This window comes from Amblyraja radiata, chromosome 1 (assembly GCF_010909765.2).
Source record: "Amblyraja radiata isolate CabotCenter1 chromosome 1, sAmbRad1.1.pri, whole genome shotgun sequence".
Classification (NCBI taxonomy): domain Eukaryota; kingdom Metazoa; phylum Chordata; class Chondrichthyes; order Rajiformes; family Rajidae; genus Amblyraja; species Amblyraja radiata.
The window spans coordinates 15,035,653-15,058,162 of NC_045956.1; the positions used below are offsets into that span (position 1 = coordinate 15,035,653).

Sequence of the window (22,510 nt, forward strand, 5' to 3'; positions counted from 1 at the left end):
AATAAATTGCACCTTCCATAGTATTTGTTCTATATTCATTGCTGATTTGCTTACAAATAAAAGAAAATCTACCTACCCTCTCTGCAGAATTCTCCATCCCAGCCTGGATTACAGCAGCATATTCCTGTAGGCGTGCAAAGTCCATTTCTACACAGATGCGAGCACTCTGCTGCCAATGGTTGTGGAGGCAACACTAATTTCTTACATTCTTCTGGAACCAAGGGTCTGGTTTAAAGTAAAAATAATAACAAATGTTTATTCTGTTTGGTGAAAAAGTAATACGTCAAATCTCTGCTGGTTTACAGTCATAGAAACGTAGAAAATAGGCGCAGGAGTAGGCCATTCGGCCCTTCGAGCCTGCACCGCCATTCAATATGATCATGGCTTATCATCCAACTCAGAGAGATACATCACAGAAACAGGCCCTTCAGCCCATGAGTCCACGCCCACCGTCCTAACACACTAATCCTATACTAATCCCACTTTTTATTCTCCCTACATTCTCTTCATAGATTCTACCTTTCACCTACAGAATGAGGCCATTTTACAGTGACCAATTAACCGACCAACTCATGCGTGTTTGTTATGTGGGAGTTAACTGAAGCACCCAGAGGAAATCAATGTGGTCACAGGGCAAATGTGCAAACTCAAGGGCGGCACAGTGGCACAGCGATAGAGTTGCTGCCTTACAGCACCAGAGACCCAGGTTCGATCCTGACTATGGGTGCTGTCTGTTCAAGGTTTGTACGTTCTCCCGGTGACCCGTGTGGGTTTTCTCCAGGTCCTCCGATTTCCTCCCACACTCCAAAGATGTGCAGGTTTGTAGGTTAATTGGCTTTGCTAAAATTGTAAGTTGTCCTTAGTGTGTAAGATAGTGTTAGTGTATAGTGTGATCGCTGATCGGCGCGTACCAAACCGAAGGGCCTGTTTCCGCGCTGTATCTCTAAAGTAAAGTCCAAAGCCAACACAGGTCATGATTGAACCGTGGTCTCTGGCACTATTATCGACAGAACCAATTTAATCATTCAGATCAATCACTATCTTTTGAAACACTATTTATTTTAAGGATGAAACAATCACAAATAGACACACTGTGTCTGTATGACAATGCCCAGAATTTACAGGCATTGTTGAACCATTTTTGGGCTTGTCGCTGACCTATGAACCCTTACATCATGTCGTTCCCCAGCCAGAACCTGCCAAAAGAAGCTCACCTGATCCTCTATGATGAATAGTTATTTATGGTCAAAATAACAAGAGATGAGATGCTAACAACTAGTCCCACCACAAAACAGCTGAAAGAAACTTATGCCCCTGTCCCACTTAGGAATCCTGAACGGAAACCTCGGGAGACTTTGCGCCCCACCCAAGGTTTCCGTGCGGTTCCCGGAGGTTGCAGGTGGTTGCCGGAGGCTGCAGGTAGTGGAAGCAGGTAGGGAGACTGACAAAAACCTCCGGGAACCGCACGGAAACCTTGGGTGGGGCGCAAAGTCTCCAGAGGTTTCCGTTCAGGTTTCCTAAGTGGGACAGGGGCATTAATGTCATACGTCCCAATTTTGACAACTGTTGGCAGTTAAAATCAGTTAAAAATGATTCAAGTTATTACATTTTGAAATATGATTATAATTGTGAAAAATAAAAATTGTCAATAAATTCAAGCAATTACTAATAACTAAAGTTACATATTCATATCATGGTCCCTTGCAGTAATTTACTTTGGAGCGAATAGAAAAGAACTACCTATGCCAATTCTACCCTGGCACAGGACGTCAAATATTTTTCCTTCTATATGTGATGGGTAATCTCTGCAATTCAGAACTATATGAGGACTTCAGTGTCAAAATACAATTGGAAAAACACTAGTGAACAGCTGAATGTAAGTTCGGGACTTAAAAAAGTGTTCAAGTATGCATATGCAAACATTTCAAACTTGGGTTTCTGTAGTGATCTGAGATGTTATTTTGCATGCTATTTTAACAGAAGGTTATTCAGTTTATTTCAAATGCAATAGTGGCTTCTCAAGTGTAATTTTCTACGTTATTGCTTGGAAGTTATATTACAATATGATTGTAAATAGACTCAGTATTAAATAAATCTCTGACAGACTGAATAGACTTTACATAATGGATTGATGATGACAAATAATGACATTACACAACAATAAAAGAACATGCATTCTGGAATGGAGACGTACAAAACACAATATATTTTAATGTAAAACTGAACATGTTCTCGAAATGGAAGCTGAATGAAACTGATGGGCTCCTGGAGTACGTGGACTGGCACTAACCTTGCTTAGTGATATAATGCTCAGAGATTCATGGCTAAGTTATGCAAAACAGATAAATCTGGTTGCGTGATTAAATGGAAATCATGTCGGATGACTGGCATTTGTATGAAGAATTTACATTGATGTTTAAAACAGACTAAACAGTTTGCATACATGATAAAAGCATCACACCATATTTTTTAAAGTAACACAGAGTCGCTTCTATTGTAAATCATACAGGATCAAGTTACTTTTTATCTTCCGTGCAAGCTTTGTGCTTTCCTGTCTACCAATACCAAATGCAGATTGACCACTGGAAGTGACCAAATGGTTTAATTTAAACAGTCACTGCATTCCCTTGTATTAACACTTAGAGTAATGCAAATTACTTTACTTATCTTGCCATGGCCGTGCTTTGGAGCCACCAAACAGTAACCTCATTCACGATCATTTGTTTTGATATATTTTAATATTATTAAGTTGACTTTATCTTAATTGGGTTTACAGAATATTCAGGATAGGCTGTTCAATCCAACCCATATGAGTATCTCATTAAATCAATCATCACAATCAGCCACAATTACCTACTTTACATCATAGCTAGTTTCATAGTCTCATCATTCTAAAATCTCTCCTAAACAGATAGGGGCATGGGGGCAGATGAATTATGAAACAATGAGGAAAACAGGGGTAATGCAGCCAGCCGCTACAATAATTAACAAGCATGCTCAGGGGGTATGGGGAGAAGGCAGGAAAATGGGGTTAGGAGGGAGAGATAGATCAGCCGTGATTGAATAGCAGAGTAGACTTGATGGGCCGAATGGCCTAATTCAGCTCCCATCACTTATCACCTTATGTTATGAACCTGCATTTACATTCATAACTGTTTACCATGCCCTCCAGAAGAGGTTAACATGAAATTCTAGCAGAACCTTCTGCTTCTAAATTACTCGGTGAACAAGGAACAACAGAACGGTAAAGTGCAGGAATGAGCCCTTCGGCCCACAATGTTTGTGCTGAACATGATGCCAACTTAAACTTATCTCATCTGCCTGTAGACAAAAAATGCTGGGAAACTCAGCGGGTGAGGCAGCATCTATGGAGCGAAGGAATAGGTGACGTTTCGTCTACTCATCTGCCTGTACATTATCCATATCGCTCTATCCCCCTGCACTTCCATTGGGTAAATTCAAACACCTCTTAAATGTATTTGTATTTAGTATTGATATCCTCTCTTCTCTTTGCACTTCTACAAAATTTGGTTTCTTGCCTTCAGGAAATAAAAAGCCTTCCTCTTGCTCATGTTTAATTATATTGTTCTTATTTGTCTGTCCACGCTGTACGTTTCTTTATTCCTCATTGAACTTTAAGGAAGATCTCCCTGTTACAAGTTATAATCCTCAATTTCTTATCCTTTGCAAAGTTTAACATTCTATCATGACCCAGTCCCATTAGTAAGGGGCCAAATAAAGAGGCGGCAATGCGTCAGAGGCAAAATATAAAAGAGAATTGAATGGTGATGATTGCAAGCTTGAAGACGTGGCATAGGTGGGGAGGGAGAAAGACTATCCTGTAAACACTGGCGTAACAAAGGATGGGCATGTCAGAATCATGGATTTGAGGAGGAAATGGAATGAAGATGCAGCAAAAGAGGCTGATAATATGAAAATGGATCTAAATGTGGAGTTGGAATATCAATCTGAGGTAAACAGTCAGTGGTGAAAGACTTGACTTTGTTGTGGAAACCAAAGATTGTCTATTTGGTTTTCAATATTTATCTAAAGTAAATTAACAAATATCCCACATGGGTGCTGGACATACAGTCTGACAAAAAAAGAGACAGATATATGGTGTTGTTTCAAGCAATATAAAGGATCTAGAATAGAAGAAAGTTAAATAAAGTTTCAGCAGACACAAAAATACAGTTTTATGGCAACTACGCATGCAAGGAATTTTGGTCAAGTTGGTAAAGAGATCTAGAAAGTTAATTTTTATTTCATAAAATGGGTGAAAATGATAGTATTTTAAATGGAATGTATTCCTATGGATCTCATACTTTCTTGTGAATTCCAATGGGGACTAAAATGATTAAATATCCTGAGAGTTGATCCAGAAGCTTCAATCCCAGGAATGGGATGTTGCAAACTAGCTAGAAGAAATGCAGATGCAAAAAAAGTTGAAATAAACAGAAAATGCTAGGGAAAGGGTGATTAAAAAAACCATCCTTTTTTGAGGTGCTAAATAGATGCTCCATTTGATGCTGTCATCTATTCTGACCATTGCAATTATTCAGCATATATGGTATTGGCTTATTATTGCCACGTGTACCAAGATAGAGCTAATATCCTTGCTGCTATGCAGTCCATACATACCACACATGGGTACAATCAAGCCATGCACGTCCAGCAGGCAGTGTAAAGATAAAAAACACTAGAGTACAGAATATAATGTTACAGCGTTATAGTTTCAAAGAAGGTGCAGATTAAAAGTGGGTGGGCTACAAATGAGGTAGGTTGCAGCAATCAGGACCACACCCTTAGTTTATGAAATAATAGCAGAGCTAAGGTGATGTGCATGCAAGATTGCAGGATCATGTTTTACATCTGAACCTGTTGGGAATTGCATGAAAAACTTGATCAACATCAAACCTTACAGGTTCTCCCTCCCGGGCAGCCATAGAGCAGCTGCAAACACTACAGAGGAAAACATAGGGGAAGGATACCTTTTTATCTCCTGTGGGTTTGAAACTCCTCTGCGATGATCTACTCCAATTGAGCTCTGCCACAAATTACCCCAGAGTCACACAGCATGGGAAAAAAACCTTTTGGTTCAACATGTCCATGCTGACCAAGATGCCCCATTGAAACATCCCATTTGCTCACGTTTTGCCTATATCCCTTTGAGCTTTCCTATACAAGTACCTCTCCAGATATCTTTTAAATGTTGTTATTGTATCTGCCTCAACTACTTCCTCTGGCAGCTCGTTCCATAGAGTCCCCACCTTCTGTGTGAAAATTTGCCTTCAAGTTCCTATTAAATCTTTCTCCTTTCGCATGAAACCTATGCCCACTAGTTCTTGATTCCCCAACTCTGGAATAAAATCTCCGTGCATTCAGCGTTTCTATTCTCCTCATGATTTTATACACCTCTACAATATCATCCCTCAGTCTCCTGCGTTCCAAGGAATAAAGTCCTGGCTGATCCAACCACTCCCTATAGCTCAGGTCGAGTACCCAATGGCCTCACCGCACTCTGGGTTGTGATGTGTTCAAGAGAGCAGAGATCACAGCATGCATCTCTCATGTGATTGTACAAAAGGCTGGGAACAGTGAGGAGAATTGGTTAATGCAGTTTCTACTTTTGTATTTACTAGCAGATACTGTATGCAAGATGCTAACGACACAGTGCTGACCTTTTAACTGAAGCCTCATTGTTGGCCATAATGCGTACTGCACTCTACTTTTTCTGTAACTGATTGTAGGTTTCACCCAAAACTCCGATTCATGTCAGAAGGGTAGAAATCGTGCAACGCACAGGTTGTGGGGTCAATAAGTGCACAAATTCATTTAGTGAAACATCAGTCAGGGTCAGGTAAATCACGCTTGAAATTGCCCACTCTAATTTCCCGATGGGTGTGATTTCACCCAGAAAAGATCACTCATGTGATCTAACCCTGGTAAAATTGCTTTTTTGTATGATCTGCATATGAAAATGTTCACATTATCTGATTTCAAAACAATAGCTTCTATCTCGATAGATGCCGACACACTAAATATTTTCAGCATGTTCTGTAATACCACAGATTTAGTTTGTTTAAAAAATATTGATTTATATATCTTTTATAAATAAGAAGCATGCTATGAATTACAATTATTAAAGATAATTGGTGTGATAATGTACATGCCCACTTACCAAATTAATTCATTCAGTTTACATTATTTCTAACTTAAGTGCTTATTTATCTTCTGCAAAGAACGTTTCAGTGAGGGGCAGACAGTTTGTGTTAAAAAATAAGCAAAGAATGTGTAACATAGTCATAGAAATCTTGAGTTTTCCCCCACCTAATTAGCCATGATTTTCTTTCACAATAGAAATTAATTTGATCCCATGAACTTACATCAAAAACCACTCTATGATTCTGTGTCATGTTCTAAACTAAAATACATTCACCTACTGTAGTGGCCATTTGGCTTGTTTTGTCTGTCATTAATTATGGCATGTGTCTTTAAATTTTAGACTGCCCGTTATATTGTGGGTGGGATTCATGACGTATTTTAGGGCATGTTTGGAGCTATGGAGCGGCAGCTTCGACCACCCCGGGCCGCGGTGATTGAGCCGCGGGACAGTTGTAACATCGCCCGGGGGGTATCGCCTAGCGCAGAGGGAGAAGAGGAGGGAAGAGACTGGAGACCTAAGACTTTTGCCTCCATCACAGTGAGGAGATGTTGGGTGGACTCACTGTGGTGGATGTTAATATGTGTTTATTGTTGTTTTTTATTGTATTGTATTGTATGTATGACTGCTTCAATTTCGTTCAGACTTCGGTCTGAATGACAATAAAGGCTATCTAATCTAATCTAATCTAATCTAATCTAATGTTTCTTGCGCAGAAGCTTAGTTTTTAGTTTAGTTTTGGACCAGCATGAGGGAGACATACCCTTTGACCATGCGAAGTGTAACGGAGACACGAGGAGTTTTCTAACCTTTAAAGAGGTATGCTGGAGTTTGAAGAAGATTATAGTGTACGAGTCGGAAAAAGTTTGGATGTACCTTATTGTTTTTCATCAACAATAAAGAATCTATTAATTAAAAGACTGTGTTATGAAGATTTATCTATGAAGGAGCTCTGAAGGTCTCTGACAGAAAGCTCACATGCGTATTACGTCATTCTCCTTAAACATGTAGTCCACTTAGCAGCTAGAGGGAGTAATCTCTTGAACGATATAAAAATCTGCCGCAACACCTACGTCTGAATAAATATCCACAAACAGCAGGTATTATGGTCAGCCCAGCCAATGGAACCTGGGAATCTATTTCAAACAATTACTATGGAAGCCGATTGTGCCATCTCATTTAAAACGCATTACGTTCTGATTTCATATTGATATTAGGAATAGTTTATTCAATTCCACACCCCAATCAAAACTAGATTAAAATTTTATCTCTTTAAAAAAAAAAAATCTTGCTGTATAACAATTCAACATTTAGTTTAGAGATACAGCATGGAAACAGGCCTTTCAGCTCACCGAGTCCGCACCCATTCATTAGTTCTATGTGTACCCAGTTTTGCATCCTACACACTAGGAGCAATTTACAGAAACCAATTAACCTACAAACCTACACGCCTTTAGAATGTGGGAGGTAACTGGAGCACCCGGAGAAAACCCACGTGGTTCCAGGGAGAACGTATAAACTCCGTACAGACAGCACCCATAGCCAGGAACAAATCCGAGTCTCTAGCGCAGTAAACAGCAATTCTACTGCTGCGCCACTGTGACATCCCATTCGCACATGGTCATTTCTCATAGTTTCAGTAGACAGTCTGTAAAATGGGGCAAAGATAGGGGGCAGAGATAAAGACACTGGCCCAATTTTTGCAAGAAATTGTTGATAAAATTACTTTGGTATTTCCATGCACGGGCAAGGGCAATTTGTTGCTGGATTCTATCTAATGTTGGATTCTAATGGGGTAGTAACTTCGGCAAAATGCCTTCTGCTTAATTTCTGGCAGAAATTAGAGTCTTTGGCTGTGAGCCCCTACTCTGAACTGCAAATAAAAATGTGCCTCCTGAGAATTGAGAGTAAGGCTATATTCAGATGGCCATCAGTCAGACCCATGCTGCAGTTTTGGGGGGGGTGTCAGTGCATGCGATTAGTGGTGGAATATATAAGGATTGGGCCTGTGTGGTGGTTTGCGTAACTGGGTTAACATAGAACTAACGAACGGGTGCGGACTTGGTGAGCCGAAAGGCCTGCGGTGGTTTCAAGAGTGGTTTTCCAGGAGCAGTCTGAAGATTAGCCAAGGATTGGTGAGGTTTCATTGCAATAAAGATTATGGCAGAGACTGAGAGGTTTGAATGTCAAGACTTCCATTGAAGACCTTGGATTATTGGGGCTTGATCAGTTACACAGGAGGCCAGAAGTATGAGAGGTAGGTAAGGATAACATTATCATGTGCAGGGCAATATGGAAATTGTATCAAATCAGAAAGGTGTTTCAAATGAAGGACTTTCATGAAATGGCCTAGAAATGGCCATTGTCTCCTTTTGCTCAAAGTAAGATTGAATTCTACCCCTGAAACCCACAGAATAATGGAAACGAAATCCTTGTCAACTTTAAAAACTTTCAAATGTATTCTTTATCAAATGCCTAATGAGTTTTCATTCTTCAAGGTTTTTAAAAACATTTAGATTTTTGCAAAAGAATGTTTTAGATTTTTGGCTCTTCTTTGAAATTTTAAACTATGAAAAAGATCATGTTTTGATGTCTTGGCTGTATTGGTTAAGAGATGTGGCTTCGCTGACTATCAAAGTACTATGCTATGTTATGTGGGTGAGGCTTGTTTTGCCCTCGATCTGTCCCTTTCGTTCTCTCCAACAACCTCAACTATTGTTACAACCCTAGGTTGTAATATTGTATAATTTGATAATGTTCAGTGCACGTTCCTAAATGCAAAATGCTTGGCTAGTTTAATGGAATGACCGATACTCTTGTACTTAAGATTGCCTCGAGCAGACTCAGAAACTGAAAGTACATGGCAGTGTAAGCAGTGAAAAAAATTCCCATTAGTGGCAAATTAGTGAACCTTTGTTCTGCAAGTCCACCGATGAAGAATTCACTCTGTAAACTTAACTTACAAATGATGTTCGCCAATCAGTCAAGGGTGGATATGGACCTAGAGTTGAAAGGTTAATATCCAAGCCACTGTGCCACCCAGTTTGCGCAACCCACCAACATTGTTGTCCATTTGTACAACTATGGGAACGACATCAATCATTAAATATTTATAGAGAAAATATTGAACCAATGCCCAGGATTAGCAGAGGAAAATCATTGCAAGTAATATGAAGAATTACACTAACATTCATCTTGTTTAGGTAAGGCAGTGGAAAAGATTTCTCCTTTGTAAAAATAACTGAGGATATTTTTCTCTGTATCTGTAGCAAAAGGAAATTAAAATAGTAATGCATGATTTCTGGTGTCAGAACACTATAATTAAAACTTGCAGGAGATTAATACTGTACTGGCATCTTCTAGTCTACAGCCTTTAACAGCTATGACACTTTTGAAAAATGATACCCACTCTGCCTTGCATTGATGGCAATAGCTCAAAGGTCAGCACAAATACTAAACAGTTTGTATTACTATCAGGGTGGCCATGAAAACAACACCTGCTGTACAAGCCACTTGACCAAACAGCTGGGTCAACAGTCGCTGTGGGAATTTATCAATGTAACATCTATCACAGGAGAGGGCAAGAATCTACTACTGTTCTCTGAAGTTAGTTTAAGTGTTTGGAAAGTTGAAATACACACACATTATTATTAAAGCTCTTAAGGGAATGGTTTCTGCGTGTGGCTGAGTAATTGAGATAAGCAATCTGTGGCAATGTTATGCTCGCTGACTAAGTTCAACATAACATGGTGATAATTTTAGTACGTCATCCTTTACGAAGAATGATATTAATTCACAAGGTAAAATGAATAGCCAAACATTATATAAAGCTGAAAACATTAAAAAAAAAAACACTACTGGCAAAAAATATTGTTAATTAATAGCTTAAAGGCAAAAATAATTGGGAATGCTCCAACTAGTCATCTATGGGGGCCGGGTGGGGGCGGGGAGTACGGGTGGGGGCGGGGAGGATTGGAGTAAGCTGCCAAAATACAGGAGCCACTCTTTCAGCCACCGTAGCACATTACAGTATGCTCATCACATCACCACTGTAACCCATTACTATGGATCAGCAGAGTGCAATGTGAGGTCCCAGTGTAACCCTCCAGATACTTCAATTTCCAGACCACCCCGCTAGCCTGGGCAAAGTGAGCACAAAACCAAGGTCAGGCAAGCTAGTCTCTTGAAATCAGATACAGGACTGTATTAGGCATAATGCACAACCTATTCATACAGCCAAACTCAAATCACGTCATCTAATTTGGGAAGAATTGTTTGTTATCTGACATTGTAGCATGTCCAGCTCGTTGCATCCCTGTTCTGGTGTGTATAATCATTGTTCCTTTGGATCATAAGACTGACTTCTTCACCATTGATTTCTTAATTAGCACGATTTAATGCAAATAATTTACTTATGGCATCTCACCATGAACGAACAAATTTATAAAATTCCCTTAACGTAGCAAAATGTTCCAAGGAGATTCATAGTTGTAGCAGCAAACATCATTCAACAATGAACAAGCTCAGAAGATCAAAAGGTTGGTCAGGGTGGCTCCTAAGACTGCTTTAAGGGAGGGAAGAGAAGGTAGAGTCGTTTAAGGAGGGAATTGCAGAGTTTAAGCATGAGTGCCAGTAATTCAAAGTGTTGATCCAGAAATGACATCTGGTTACAAACCTTGGGAGGGGTACAATCACAAAGGCATTTGAAAGCATGAATGTGTATTTTACAACTGGGACATTGTTGGAGTGAAGCAATATCGAGAATGGGGGTGAAGGGTGTAAGACAGGATTACAATGTTCACAATTAATTAAAATTTATAGGGAAACGTTTGCTTTTGAGTGCCTTATAAATGCAAGCTATACGTGGTTCTGCGTCACTTGGACGTATATGGTGGAGATTTTTCCAGAATTTTGCTACCAAACACTAATTATTTGGAGTAATATTTTGATGAAGGGTTCCCAACCTGAAACATGAACTATTTTTCTTCCCTCAGATGCGGCCTAACTTGGAATGGAATAGAATACTTTATTGTCACATGTGGCAAGGCACAGGGAAATGCTTTGCTTGCCTATCCAAGGCATGTAAATAGTCGCCACATAAGGGCGCTAACAAAGTTACAAACTATCTGCGCCAGGGCCCCCTTTGTCCTCCCCTCCCCCCATGCTGGGTCCTCCATTGTTCTTCCCCCCTCCCCTTCCCGCATGGTGGGTCCTCCATTGATTGTTTTGTATTTTCCAGCAATTTTAGTTTATGTGCTAGATTTCCAGCATCTGCAGTTTCCCCTTTGGTGTACCTTGTGCTGTCATGGTACAGCCAGAAATGTGGATGACTGTTCCCGCATCTGCCTCACCACCTCTGCTTTAGCAATTCCAATTGATTCTGTGAATTAAAATGGTGCCCCTACCCCATAGGAATTTCTGCCCTGGTGGGCCTGTGTAGGCGATTTTTCAGCGGACTGCCAGAGACTGTCAAGTTGCTGGCAGTCGCCTGAAAAACCAGGAACTGGAAAGGCGACTGTCAGAGTGGAACACACGCGCGCTCACACACACAAACACATCGCAAAGGCAGGAGCCAGAGAAAGCAGGGGAGCGTTGTCTAAAAATTTCCCACGGTGCAAAGCCAAGTTGATACAGACACCCACCACGATGAACAGGAAGGTTGAGGCTGTAAATAAGACAGCTAAAGCACAGTGTACGGTAAGTCCTTTAACAGAGGGGGGGGGGGGAGAAAGGAGGGAGAAGGGAGAAGGGAGAAGGAGTGGAGACAACTTTTGAGAAGCCAGAGATACACAGCTGTGAAGCTCGGCGGACATTTAACATGACCGGTCGGTTCCTTGGTTCTGAATACTATTGCTTTCCTTTTTTTCCCTCCAATGAGCCAATGAAATCCACTGGTCAGCACTGGCTCCAACCTACGAGAACCTCCGAGAACCTTCGACCTCCTGGCAACCCACTAGGACCTCCTGGCGACCCACCTACAGCTCGAGAATTCTCGCTACTCTCCATGGCGGCTGCATTCTAGTCGCCGCTAATTTTTCAACATATTGTTGAAAAATTCTCGGCGACCATAATGAGGCCGCGACAAGGTCGCAGAATGTGGGAACACCTCACGGCCATGAAGGCAACACCCCGGCAACCACACGCGAAAAAGTGGCGACTGCAAAGTCTCCTGCAGTCGCCTAAAAGGTTGCCTAAGTGGGACAGGCCCATTAGAGCTTTAACGCCACAGATTACAAAATTAAGTATGGACTTCTGCTTGAAATTGTATGCATTTTGTAACCACAATGATGGTGAGGGATTTAAGATTTTTCCAGATGGTAAACATTAACTGCTATGCTCTTGCGAGAGTTACTACTTTTTTTGGAAAGATGCAAAATCCACAATACAACTATTTTTGAAACTGCACATGTAATATGGTGTTAATTATTTATGGTTGCCCCACAACAAGAGAAACCATGTAACATGTTCACTTGTGGGTTCAAACACATTCCTGTATGTGGCATTTTGCAGAGACTATATCTTTTTTAACATAGCTTGCATTCACATAGCATGCCCCTTGGAATTTGTTCCCCTGTAGCCCAGCATTCATCTGACATGAGTAATTAGTGCTGCTTCATTTTGCTGTGTGTTGTCACCCATTTCATGCTTTCTTGTTTTAATGGCATTAATTCAGATTCAAAGTAGGTATATCCCTTTCAACCTCTTTTTTTTCCTTCTTTTCTCTTCTTTATTCTCTTTTTATTTCTTATTTCACCTCACGTTTGTTTTCTCCTTCAGGCTATACAACCCCATGGGCTCTTTCTTTTCTATTTCTTCTCGAACTAACAATATCACTACTTTATATAATATTCTCTTTCTCTCTATTTCTTGCTTTTCTTACTCTTTTTTTTTTACTATTAAATTTAAAATAAGAAGTTGTACACACAATGTAATGTTATTCATGTCTTATATTATTGTACACTACTTCTAATAAAAATATTTTTAAAAAAATGAAAAACAAATTCAGATTCCTCTTGAATATAGGCTATTCTTACCAAATAAGATTTGTTGGTCAGTGGCAGTTTCCTCACGCCACTTCCCCTATCCACAATCAAGGTCCTGCCCCTATGATCTTATACAAGTAGGTACAGAGATTTCCTAAGACAAGGAAACATCTAACTATATATACGGATGATCATATAAAGATAAGAATTAATCTCAACTACAGAGGCTTCTCCATCTTTATGACCTAGTAGGGTAGTTCAAGAACTAGAGCAACATGGCATACACAGTTATAGACTCTAATTGAACATGTCTTATAACCTCCTTCCCATAACTATGATATCACAAATTGCTTACACAAAAAAATTAAATCAACGTTTTACTTCACTAGTTCGGAGTCTAAATGTAAGCCATGTCACACACGGAAAATACGCGATAGAAAAAGGTTTGCAATTCGATCTCAATAGATCTTAAAATAACTCTGCGACAACAGCTGATCTTTGACTGCTCCAATCTGATTGTCGAGGTGAGCGTAGCTTATTATAGTGTGAGCAGAAGTACTGGGATTGAAACAGCCCAATTACTGACACATCCCAGATCTTGCAAGTTTTCAGAATCATAATAGATACTTAATTTGTCTCCCAAATTTCCCAATCATTTCCTTCATTTAAAGACTGCTACAAGCTAATTATTTTTTACAGGCATCTGCATCCATATGGTGTCCTATAGAAGTAGATTTTCTATGTGCGTGTCCAGGGAATGGATTACCAGGCTCCCTATGTGAACTCTAGTTTGACAGAATCTTTTTCCACTGCCCCTAATCCTGTTCCTGCAAGTGAATGTTCCAGTCGAGTTTACTAAACAGAGTGTAGGGAAGATAAATTTAGCTTCTAGCTAATTTTTAATATGTGATTACTTCTCTGTGGATTGTCACCTTGTCGTGGTGGAGAAGCTTGTGTGGACCTGAGATCCTGAGAGCGATGCCGTCTGGAGCTATGCTCCTGGTAGGGCCACCCATGGCGGTAAGGTTGAGGGGGAGGTCTCTGACAAAGAGCAATCCAACCAAGGCCTCAACGGTGGAACAGGTAGATGACGATGGCTGACCTTAGTGGAGCGTCACAACGGCTTGCAAGACGGATGAAGGCTGCAGCAGAAAAGGGTCTCTGGTCATCTTGGACTCCTTGCCACTGGATCCTGACCCTGATCGGTCAAGTACCGTGGGGTGGCTGTCTGTGCACCAGTCTCCCCACGTTAAACAAAGTCACGCACAGACATCCTCCATATAGGGAATAACACCCTGGAGACACCCATTGTCAGCCATAACCGAGGGGGGTCTAAGATTACTTTCCACAATTTGATGAAAATCTATTGTTTCTGCAAAATGTCCAGTAGCTGCATGAAGAATACTGCTTCCAGTTGTATGGTTGCTTGCAAATAGAGGAATTCTGTTACAACACTTACAATCCAATTTTCATTAAAGGTTACAAAAACAAAATAATAGGTAAAGGTTAAGGTTACAAATAGAAACTCTTCGCATTTTAATGATTTGGGTTTAAGACAAACTGAAACAAGTTCTATGGCATTTATTGGAAATTTAGTAAGAAGAGACAAGTTGATAATATATCTGATAGCTGGCAACCGCAGCCCAGGTTTATGCAGCCCACCATAAACTCCAATGTTATACTCCTCAAACTATAACATTGGTTTGTCAGGTAGCAAACCCTGGCCATAGTAAAGTAAAGGGCCTGTCCCACTTTCCCGAGTCCTCTGCCGAGTTGAAAGGACCTTAAAAAAAAAAAAATCAAGATTTTTGAGATCTACGAATTCCTCCTCCCGACTATCGTTTTACTCATGGACTTCTTTGTCATGTTGAGAAAAACGTCCCAGACTTACCCGATGCCCCGAGTACCTTCGGCTGGCATAATGAGCCGCTACAGTATATCTACGGACTCCTGCGGCCTCGCTACGGACATTCTCCCAGTTTGAATCAAGGGGAAAACTCGGGAAAGTTTGTGAGTAACTCGGGAAAGTGGGACAGGCCCTTAAGGAGTGAAGAAATTGAGTTAGTGGGTGAAAGGACAGACTGCAAGTTAACAAAAAGGCATAAGTGGGAAACTGCAAGGCAGATGCATAAAAAGAAAATTAGTATGACAAGACAAAGAATACAATATCACAGGCATTGGGGAAGGCCAGTCAGCACCTCCTGCCTTTTCCACTGTTCACTAGATCATTGTTTATTCATACCGCAAACTCCAATTTAATCACCGTTGCTTCAAATCTTATCTATTCAAATTTAAATTTCAGAATGGAAATTTTAAGAGCCTCCACACAGAATTTCATATTTCTGCCACTTTTCATTGTTTAAAAAATAATGCTACCTCGACTCAAAACAGGGGTAAAAGCTACTAGGTATTTACTCAACAACATATTTAAATTGTTCAAAAGGGAACTGCAGATGCTGGAATATCGAAGGTACACAAAATTGCTGGGGAAACTCAGCGGGTGCAGCAGCATCTATGGAGCGAAGGAAATAGGCGACGTTTCGGGCCGAAACGTCGCCTATTTCCTTCGCTCCATAGATGCTGCTGCATCCGCTGAGTTTCCCCAGCAATTTTGTGTACCTAACATATTTAAATTAATCTCTTTCATCCCACGTTCCGCTTAATCACCTAGTTATGGTTTAGGGAGGGATTGAAAATAATAATATCATGATGGGCTGATCCAGAAGATTAAGATGCATTGGATCCATGGTGACTTGGTCATTTGGATACAGAACTAGCTTACTCATACAAGACAGGCTTATGGTGTAACGTGGAGTTCTACTGGGATTTGTGCTAGACTTCTATTTCTTGAGGTATATCTATATACTTTTAAAACTGTGTGTGTGTCTCTATTTGTTTGTGTCTTTATTTGTTTGTGGGTGTCAGATTTGGCCTTTGATTCCTTGGTCCGCCAAAACCACATGCAAAAACTCCGAGATTTTTTCTATTTCGCTAGACATTTCACTTTTACATTCGCAAATCCAATCCTTATTAAATTTCGTCATTTTAATCTACACATTTTTAATAAAATCCTTCTCCCCCCTCCCCCCACTCACTCATTTTGTCGCCTCCTGCTGGGCAGCCACCATAACGGCTGCTGCCGCCCAGCTCTCCTACAAAAACGCCGACATTTTTCTTATTTCGCTGGCGATTTTCGCTGCTGCTGCCCGGCTCTCCTCCACTCCCCCCCCCCGGCCCGGCTCTCTCACGCTGGCTCAAGCCAAAGATCGGCTCTTCCCCCGCTGCTTTTCACCGTGCTCGGAAAAGCAGTGGGGGAACAGCCAATCTTTGGCTTGAGCCAGCATGACAGAGCCGGCGCGTTAAAGGCCTGTCAGCCCGCAGACGCATTGAGGGCCTATGCAGCGTCTCGACGGGCGTACGCAGCGTCTCGATGTCGTACGTAGTGTCTTGACGGCGTACGCCTGGCCCGCAGGCTCACTCGCCATCACGCCCTACCGCCCACTCCAGCCAATTCACTGAATGTTTTCAAGAGACAGTTAGATTTAGCTCTTGGGGCTAACGTAATCAAGGGATATGGGGAGAAAGCAGCAACGGGGTACTGATTCTGGATGATCAGCCATGATCATATTGAATGGCAATGCTGGTTCGAAGGGCCGAATGGCCTACTCCTGCTCCTATTTTCTGTTTCTCGAGCACAAGAGTAACAAAGCTCTGAGACGTTTGGTTAAATTTCAGGATGAGCCTAACTGATCTGGAAGTGGCGATTATCAAGCTCCCATTTGGAAAAATCACAAATCTTTGCACAAACAATGTGATACGAAATGAATTTCCAGATTCCCTCCAATTTTAGCGTAAACTGTGACCTAGATATGCAGCTTTATCTAAATCATTGGTACAAATAATGAAAAGCACAGCACAGAATTCAAGAAAGCAAATTATACCCTTTTTTTAACCTCAATTCTGCGTTACCTCCAAATAGCAATCCAGAAAACAGTAAAAAAATCTTACAAAATAAAATCCATATCATTAAAATCCACTTCATTAAAATTACTCCCAAAATGCAATAGCCAGCTAAAGGCTGTATTGCTTTTCTTGGCCATATTTTCTCATATTGCTTTGTTCAATGGTTCTATCAAAATTCCCCAAATGTAATTTGACAGATGAAGTGATTTGGAGAATTTAAAAAATGCACAAACCACAAAATATTCTATTGAATTTTCAAAAATTGACAAAAAAACACCCCCAAGGAAGAGCTGGATCTTCCAGTTCATTACAGATGTCTCCGCTGATGTTAGCACCTATGCCCTTAAGGAACATAAATCATCTGCATTGGGTTTACATTTTTCACCTTCTCAAGCAGCTCATTCAGCTCCAGACTAAAACTGCTTTTATGATATTTGCCTCTTGAGTAGATCCTGTGAACCAGCTGAATGTGTTTATAATGTTACATTTCATTTTCTATGGCTGGGGAATAGAGTCACACTCATGATCCAAATGTCTGCTGTTGGCTGGATAAAAGTGGGTATCAACAGCATGAAAGCTGAGTGCCATGTCAATGATGCTTAACATTAATAATCAAAATTAAAAGAATAACATCTAAAGGAAAGCTCAATGTGAAGAGCGAGGATACTAAGATATCTTTGATATAAACATGATCACAACTGATAATTTTGTGTAAATGGAAGCAGTAAAATACCATTTATTGGTATACAGTGAAGTGTAGATGGAGTCAATGGAAGGGAGGTTGGTCTGGGTTGCATCCGCAATTCTCTGCAATTTTGCGGTCTTGGTTAGAGCTGTTCCCAAACCATGCTGCGATGCATCCTGATAAAATGCTTTCTAAGGCACATCTGGAGAGGCTGGTGAGAGTTGTTGGGGACTTACCAAAGGTCATAAGCCTTGTAAGGAAGTAGAGAGCCAATGCTTCAATATGGCTAGTCCAGCACAAGTTGCTAGTGATATTTACTCCAAGGAACTTGAAGCTTTCAACCATCTCTACTTTGGTGCCATCTGTTTCGCTTCTTGAAGTCGATCACTATCTCTTTTGTCTTGCTGACATTGAAAGGTTGTTGTCTTGACATCAGGTCACAAGGTTCTCCATCTCCTTCCTGTACTCCATCTCATCATTATTTGATATCTGGCCCACAATGGTGGTGTTGTCCTCGAATTTGTGAATTGGATATGTACTTGGTTGCACAGTCGCGGGTATGTAAGCAATAAAGAAGGAGGCTGAGAATGCGCCCTTGTGGAGCACCAGTATTGAGGATTATCGTATAATATGATTTGTCCCCTTTCCTCACTGATTGGGGTCTGTTGGGCTAGGAATTCGAGGATCCAGTTGCAGAGATGAATGCTGACTCCAAGTTCCACAAGTTTGGTGTTGAACTTGGCTGTGATAATGGTATTAAAAGCAGAGATCTGGTTTATGAATAGAAGTCTGACATAGTCGTTTCTCTTATCCAGGTGCTCCAGGGATTAGTGTAAGGCCAGGGGTATGGCATCAGCCATGGACCTGTTGTGGTGGTAGGCAAACAGCAGTGGGTCAAGTCTGCTTGGTAGACTGGATTTAATGCATTTCATAACCAGCCTCTCAAAGCACTTGTTGATGTGGATGTCAAGGCCACTGGATGGTAGTCATTAAGGCATGAGATCTTGCTTTTCTTTAGCACCGGGGTGATAGTGGTCTTCTTGAAGCAGGTGGGTACCTCATTGGGAGAAATTAAAGATGTCCGTGAATACTCCCGCTAGTTGGTCCACGCAGTCTCTAAGGACACATCCAAGGATTCCATCCAGGCCACTTGATTTCCATGGGCTCATCCTCAGGAAGGCTGATCTAACTTCTGCAACACTGAAGAGGCACACTTGAAATTGATGAAACGGATGTTATCTCCCTATTGGCCTTCTGGTCAAAGAGAGCATAGAAAGCATTGTTCATCAGGTAGGGCTGTACTGTCACCAGTCTTGTTTCCTGACTTCACTTTGCAGCCAGTTATAGTATTCTGCAGGCATCCAAATCATTATACTGGGAGTCAAGTTTGTCCCGGTACTGTCTCTTGGCATCCTTGATGGTTTTGCAAAGATCATACCAAGCTTCCTCATACCACTCAGGATTGTTTGACTTGTACAGAATGGACCTGCCCTTCACCTATGAATATATCATACGGTTTATTGTATTGCGGCTTGCTCTCTACCGTAAGAGAGCATGAGGGTGATGTCCCCCTTCAGGAAATCGATATTCCCACCCCACCAAGAGTCAAGATTATTTTATTGTCATATGTCCCAGATAGAGCTATGAAATTCTTACTTGCAGCAGCACAACAGAATATGTAAACATAGTACACTGTCTCTTGTAGTAACAGCACAATCAACTTTCCCAGACTATGGCCATGCCTGGCAGCTACAGCAGGTGAAGAGGGGTCCTTCTGGGGTAAGAGTTTATCATAGGCATTCCTCAAGGCAGCAACTTTCCAGCAGCCATGCGTTGAACTATCATAGGCCTTTCCAGCAACCATGCGTTGCACTATCATAGGCCTTTCCAGCAACCATGCGTTGCGCTATCATAGGCCTATTCATCACTTTACGGGGGCTAAAGGGCCTGTCCCACTTACTGATTTTTTGGCGACTGTCGGCTTCATTGACTGACATATCATGTCACCGAATAAGTCACGGCGTGACGCGGCATGATGACGTATTGACTCGCGGTGTCTCCTCAAGTGTCGCAACATTTTTTTTTGCCGCCACCGGGTTTTGAAATGTTCAAAATCTTTCGGCGACCCTGCTACGTCAGCCAATGACGCCGGCAGTCGCTGAAAAAACCTCCAAGTTGGACAGGCCCTTAACAGAGGACTGTGGCCATTCCTGAAGGAAGCTACATAAGGTTAGTCCCTCTACGTACCTTTGCATCGAGACCCAACTTGTACAGAACCGACTTCTCCAACTCTCAACCATATATTTGACCCCCAAAACCCGTGAAAGCACACCAATGTTCAATACTTGAACCCCCTCCCCACTCAGCTCTTGGTCATATCCTCCTTCTGCCCCCCTCTTAACTCCCAATAATGAAGGAATGCCACTCCAATCTTAAGTCGGACCTATACTCAATGAGACTGTTAAACGGACTTTGCCCCCTGCCAAAGTATCGCGCACCAACCACCAACCTGGACAGAGCCACTGTCGTGCCGTTGCCGATCGGAACGCCTGTTGATGTTTAGTTGAGAGTAGTGTTAAACTTGTTCATGATATATGTATTTTTATTTCTATTTATTTTTTACTGCACACTGAATGGACACTAGTTTGAGTAACGTTTTTTTGTTTCCTCTGGGTATGTGAGTACTCGGGAAAATAACAATAAAGATATACAATACAATACAATACAATAATAATAATAATAATAATAATAATAATAATAATATATCTTTTATTGTCATTGCACGTCAGTGCAACGAGATTTAGTGTGCAGCTCCACTGATGTACAAGAAAGGTAAATACTCTATCCCTGAGATGGCAACCACTCATTCAAATCAATTCACCTGATTACCACACACACCAAGAATAACTTCACCATGACTCCCATTCTACCTAATTTTTCACTCCAATACTGTGCAATGACCTTTGGATCACAGTGATGCTTTCATCATTACCAAATATTGCAATGTTGATTTCATTATCCTGTCAGTTATCAACTTATGCTATTGTGTTTGTAATGCCCCTGTCCCACTTAGGAAACCTGAACGGAAACCTCTGGAGACTTTGCGCCCCACCCAAGGTTTCCGTGCGGTTCCCGGAGTTTGCAGGTGGTTGCCAGAGGTTGCAGGTAGTGGAAGCAGGTAGGGAGACTGACAAAAACCTCCGGAAACTGCACGGAATTCTTGGGTGGGGCGCAAAGTCTCCAGAGGTTTCCGTTCAGGTTTCCTAAGTGGGACAGGGGCATAAGCGATTATAATGATGTTCTGATATATCCAAGCCAACGTTTCATTTTGAAACGATCACATTTAAAATGGCGGTCATTATTTTCGCTTATACTTTATTTTGTCCAAAATTTGCTTCAAATCAGTTATGCATCGGTTGTGAGAAAAATAATTAGTGCATTGTAATGTTCATATCGCTGATCGTGCCATTTTTCGTTCATTTAGATGTTTGTTAATGAAAGATCCGGAGAAAGCAGGACTTCCTCAGACTGTGACTAGGAATCAGATTATGCAAACAGATATGAATGGGCAAAATATCTTCCTGCCAATTTCCAAGAAAGTGAAAGCCAGTAAAGTTACTGACAATCCAATTCTTTCTTCATTGCTTAATGGGCACAAGATAATTAGTAGTGAAACGGACATGTAGATGTGACGCAAGCACAATTGATATAATGTTATAATGCATCGATAGAACATTAACACAATTAAATAGGAATGATATTGTCAAGCTTGAAAGGGTTCAGAAAAGATTTACGAGGATGTTGCCAGGACTAGAGGGTGTGAGCTATAGGGAGAGGTTGAGTAGGCTGGGTCTCTATTCCATGAGCGCAGGAGGATGAGGGGAGATCTCATAGAGGTGTACAAAATCATGAGAGAAATAGATCGGGTAGATGTATAGAGTCTTTTGCCCAGAGTAGGTGAAATCGAGGACCAGAGCACATAGGTTTAAGGTGATGGAGAAAAGATTTAATAGGAATCCGAGAGGTAACTTTTTCACACGAAGGATGGTGGGTGTATGGGACAAGTGCCAGAGGAGGTAGTTGAGGCTGGGATTATCCCATCGTTTAAGAAACAGTTAGACAGGTACATGGATAGGACAGGTTTGGAGGAATATGGTCCAAGCGCAGGCAAGTGGGATTAGTGTAGCTGGGACATTGGTGGCCGGTGCGGGCAGATTGGGCCGAAGGGCCTGTTTCCACACTGTATCACTCTATGACTAAACAGAGACTCACATTAGTCATCACTGAAGGTTGTCAAATTAAATAGTTGAAATTAAATGCATACAAAATGTTAAAAATGTAAAATGTTTTTTCAAATCTAACCCTTATTTTGCAATTCTGAGGTTTTGTTACGTTATTCTGGGAGCTATGACATCTGTTTTACCTATGTCTAATGTTGTTAACAAAACACAGATGTGAGATGATCATTTTCCCCATAACTGAAGAGTTTGATGGTGCTGTCAGCATTGTTTACACTCATTCTTTATATGAGCTGGCAAGCAGATATAATGAAATAGATTAATAACATGTGGCACATAAACTGAACACTACGAGCTGGAAATTTTATCACGAAGCACAAGCCTTTTATGTGCCATGCGATAGATTTGAAGTGTAAAATTGATATGAGATACTATTTGCCCTCTTTACAAATGCCATATGAAATTGTATCATGGGCAT

At 41.1% G+C, this 22,510-nt stretch overlaps 1 protein-coding gene across 4 annotated transcripts in view; it reads right to left on the reverse strand.

The window, feature by feature from the left end:
- The window catches only part of LOC116971164 (hedgehog interacting protein), a 138,794-nt gene that overhangs the window by 13,359 nt on the left and 102,925 nt on the right, over window positions 1–22,510 (reverse strand). For all 4 annotated transcript variants that reach the window (XM_033018138.1, XM_033018131.1, XM_033018124.1 and 1 more), the window contains exon 12: window positions 77–225. In XM_033018138.1, coding sequence (XP_032874029.1) covers window positions 77–225 — 149 coding nt within the window. The remainder of the gene's footprint in view (window positions 1–76; window positions 226–22,510) is intronic.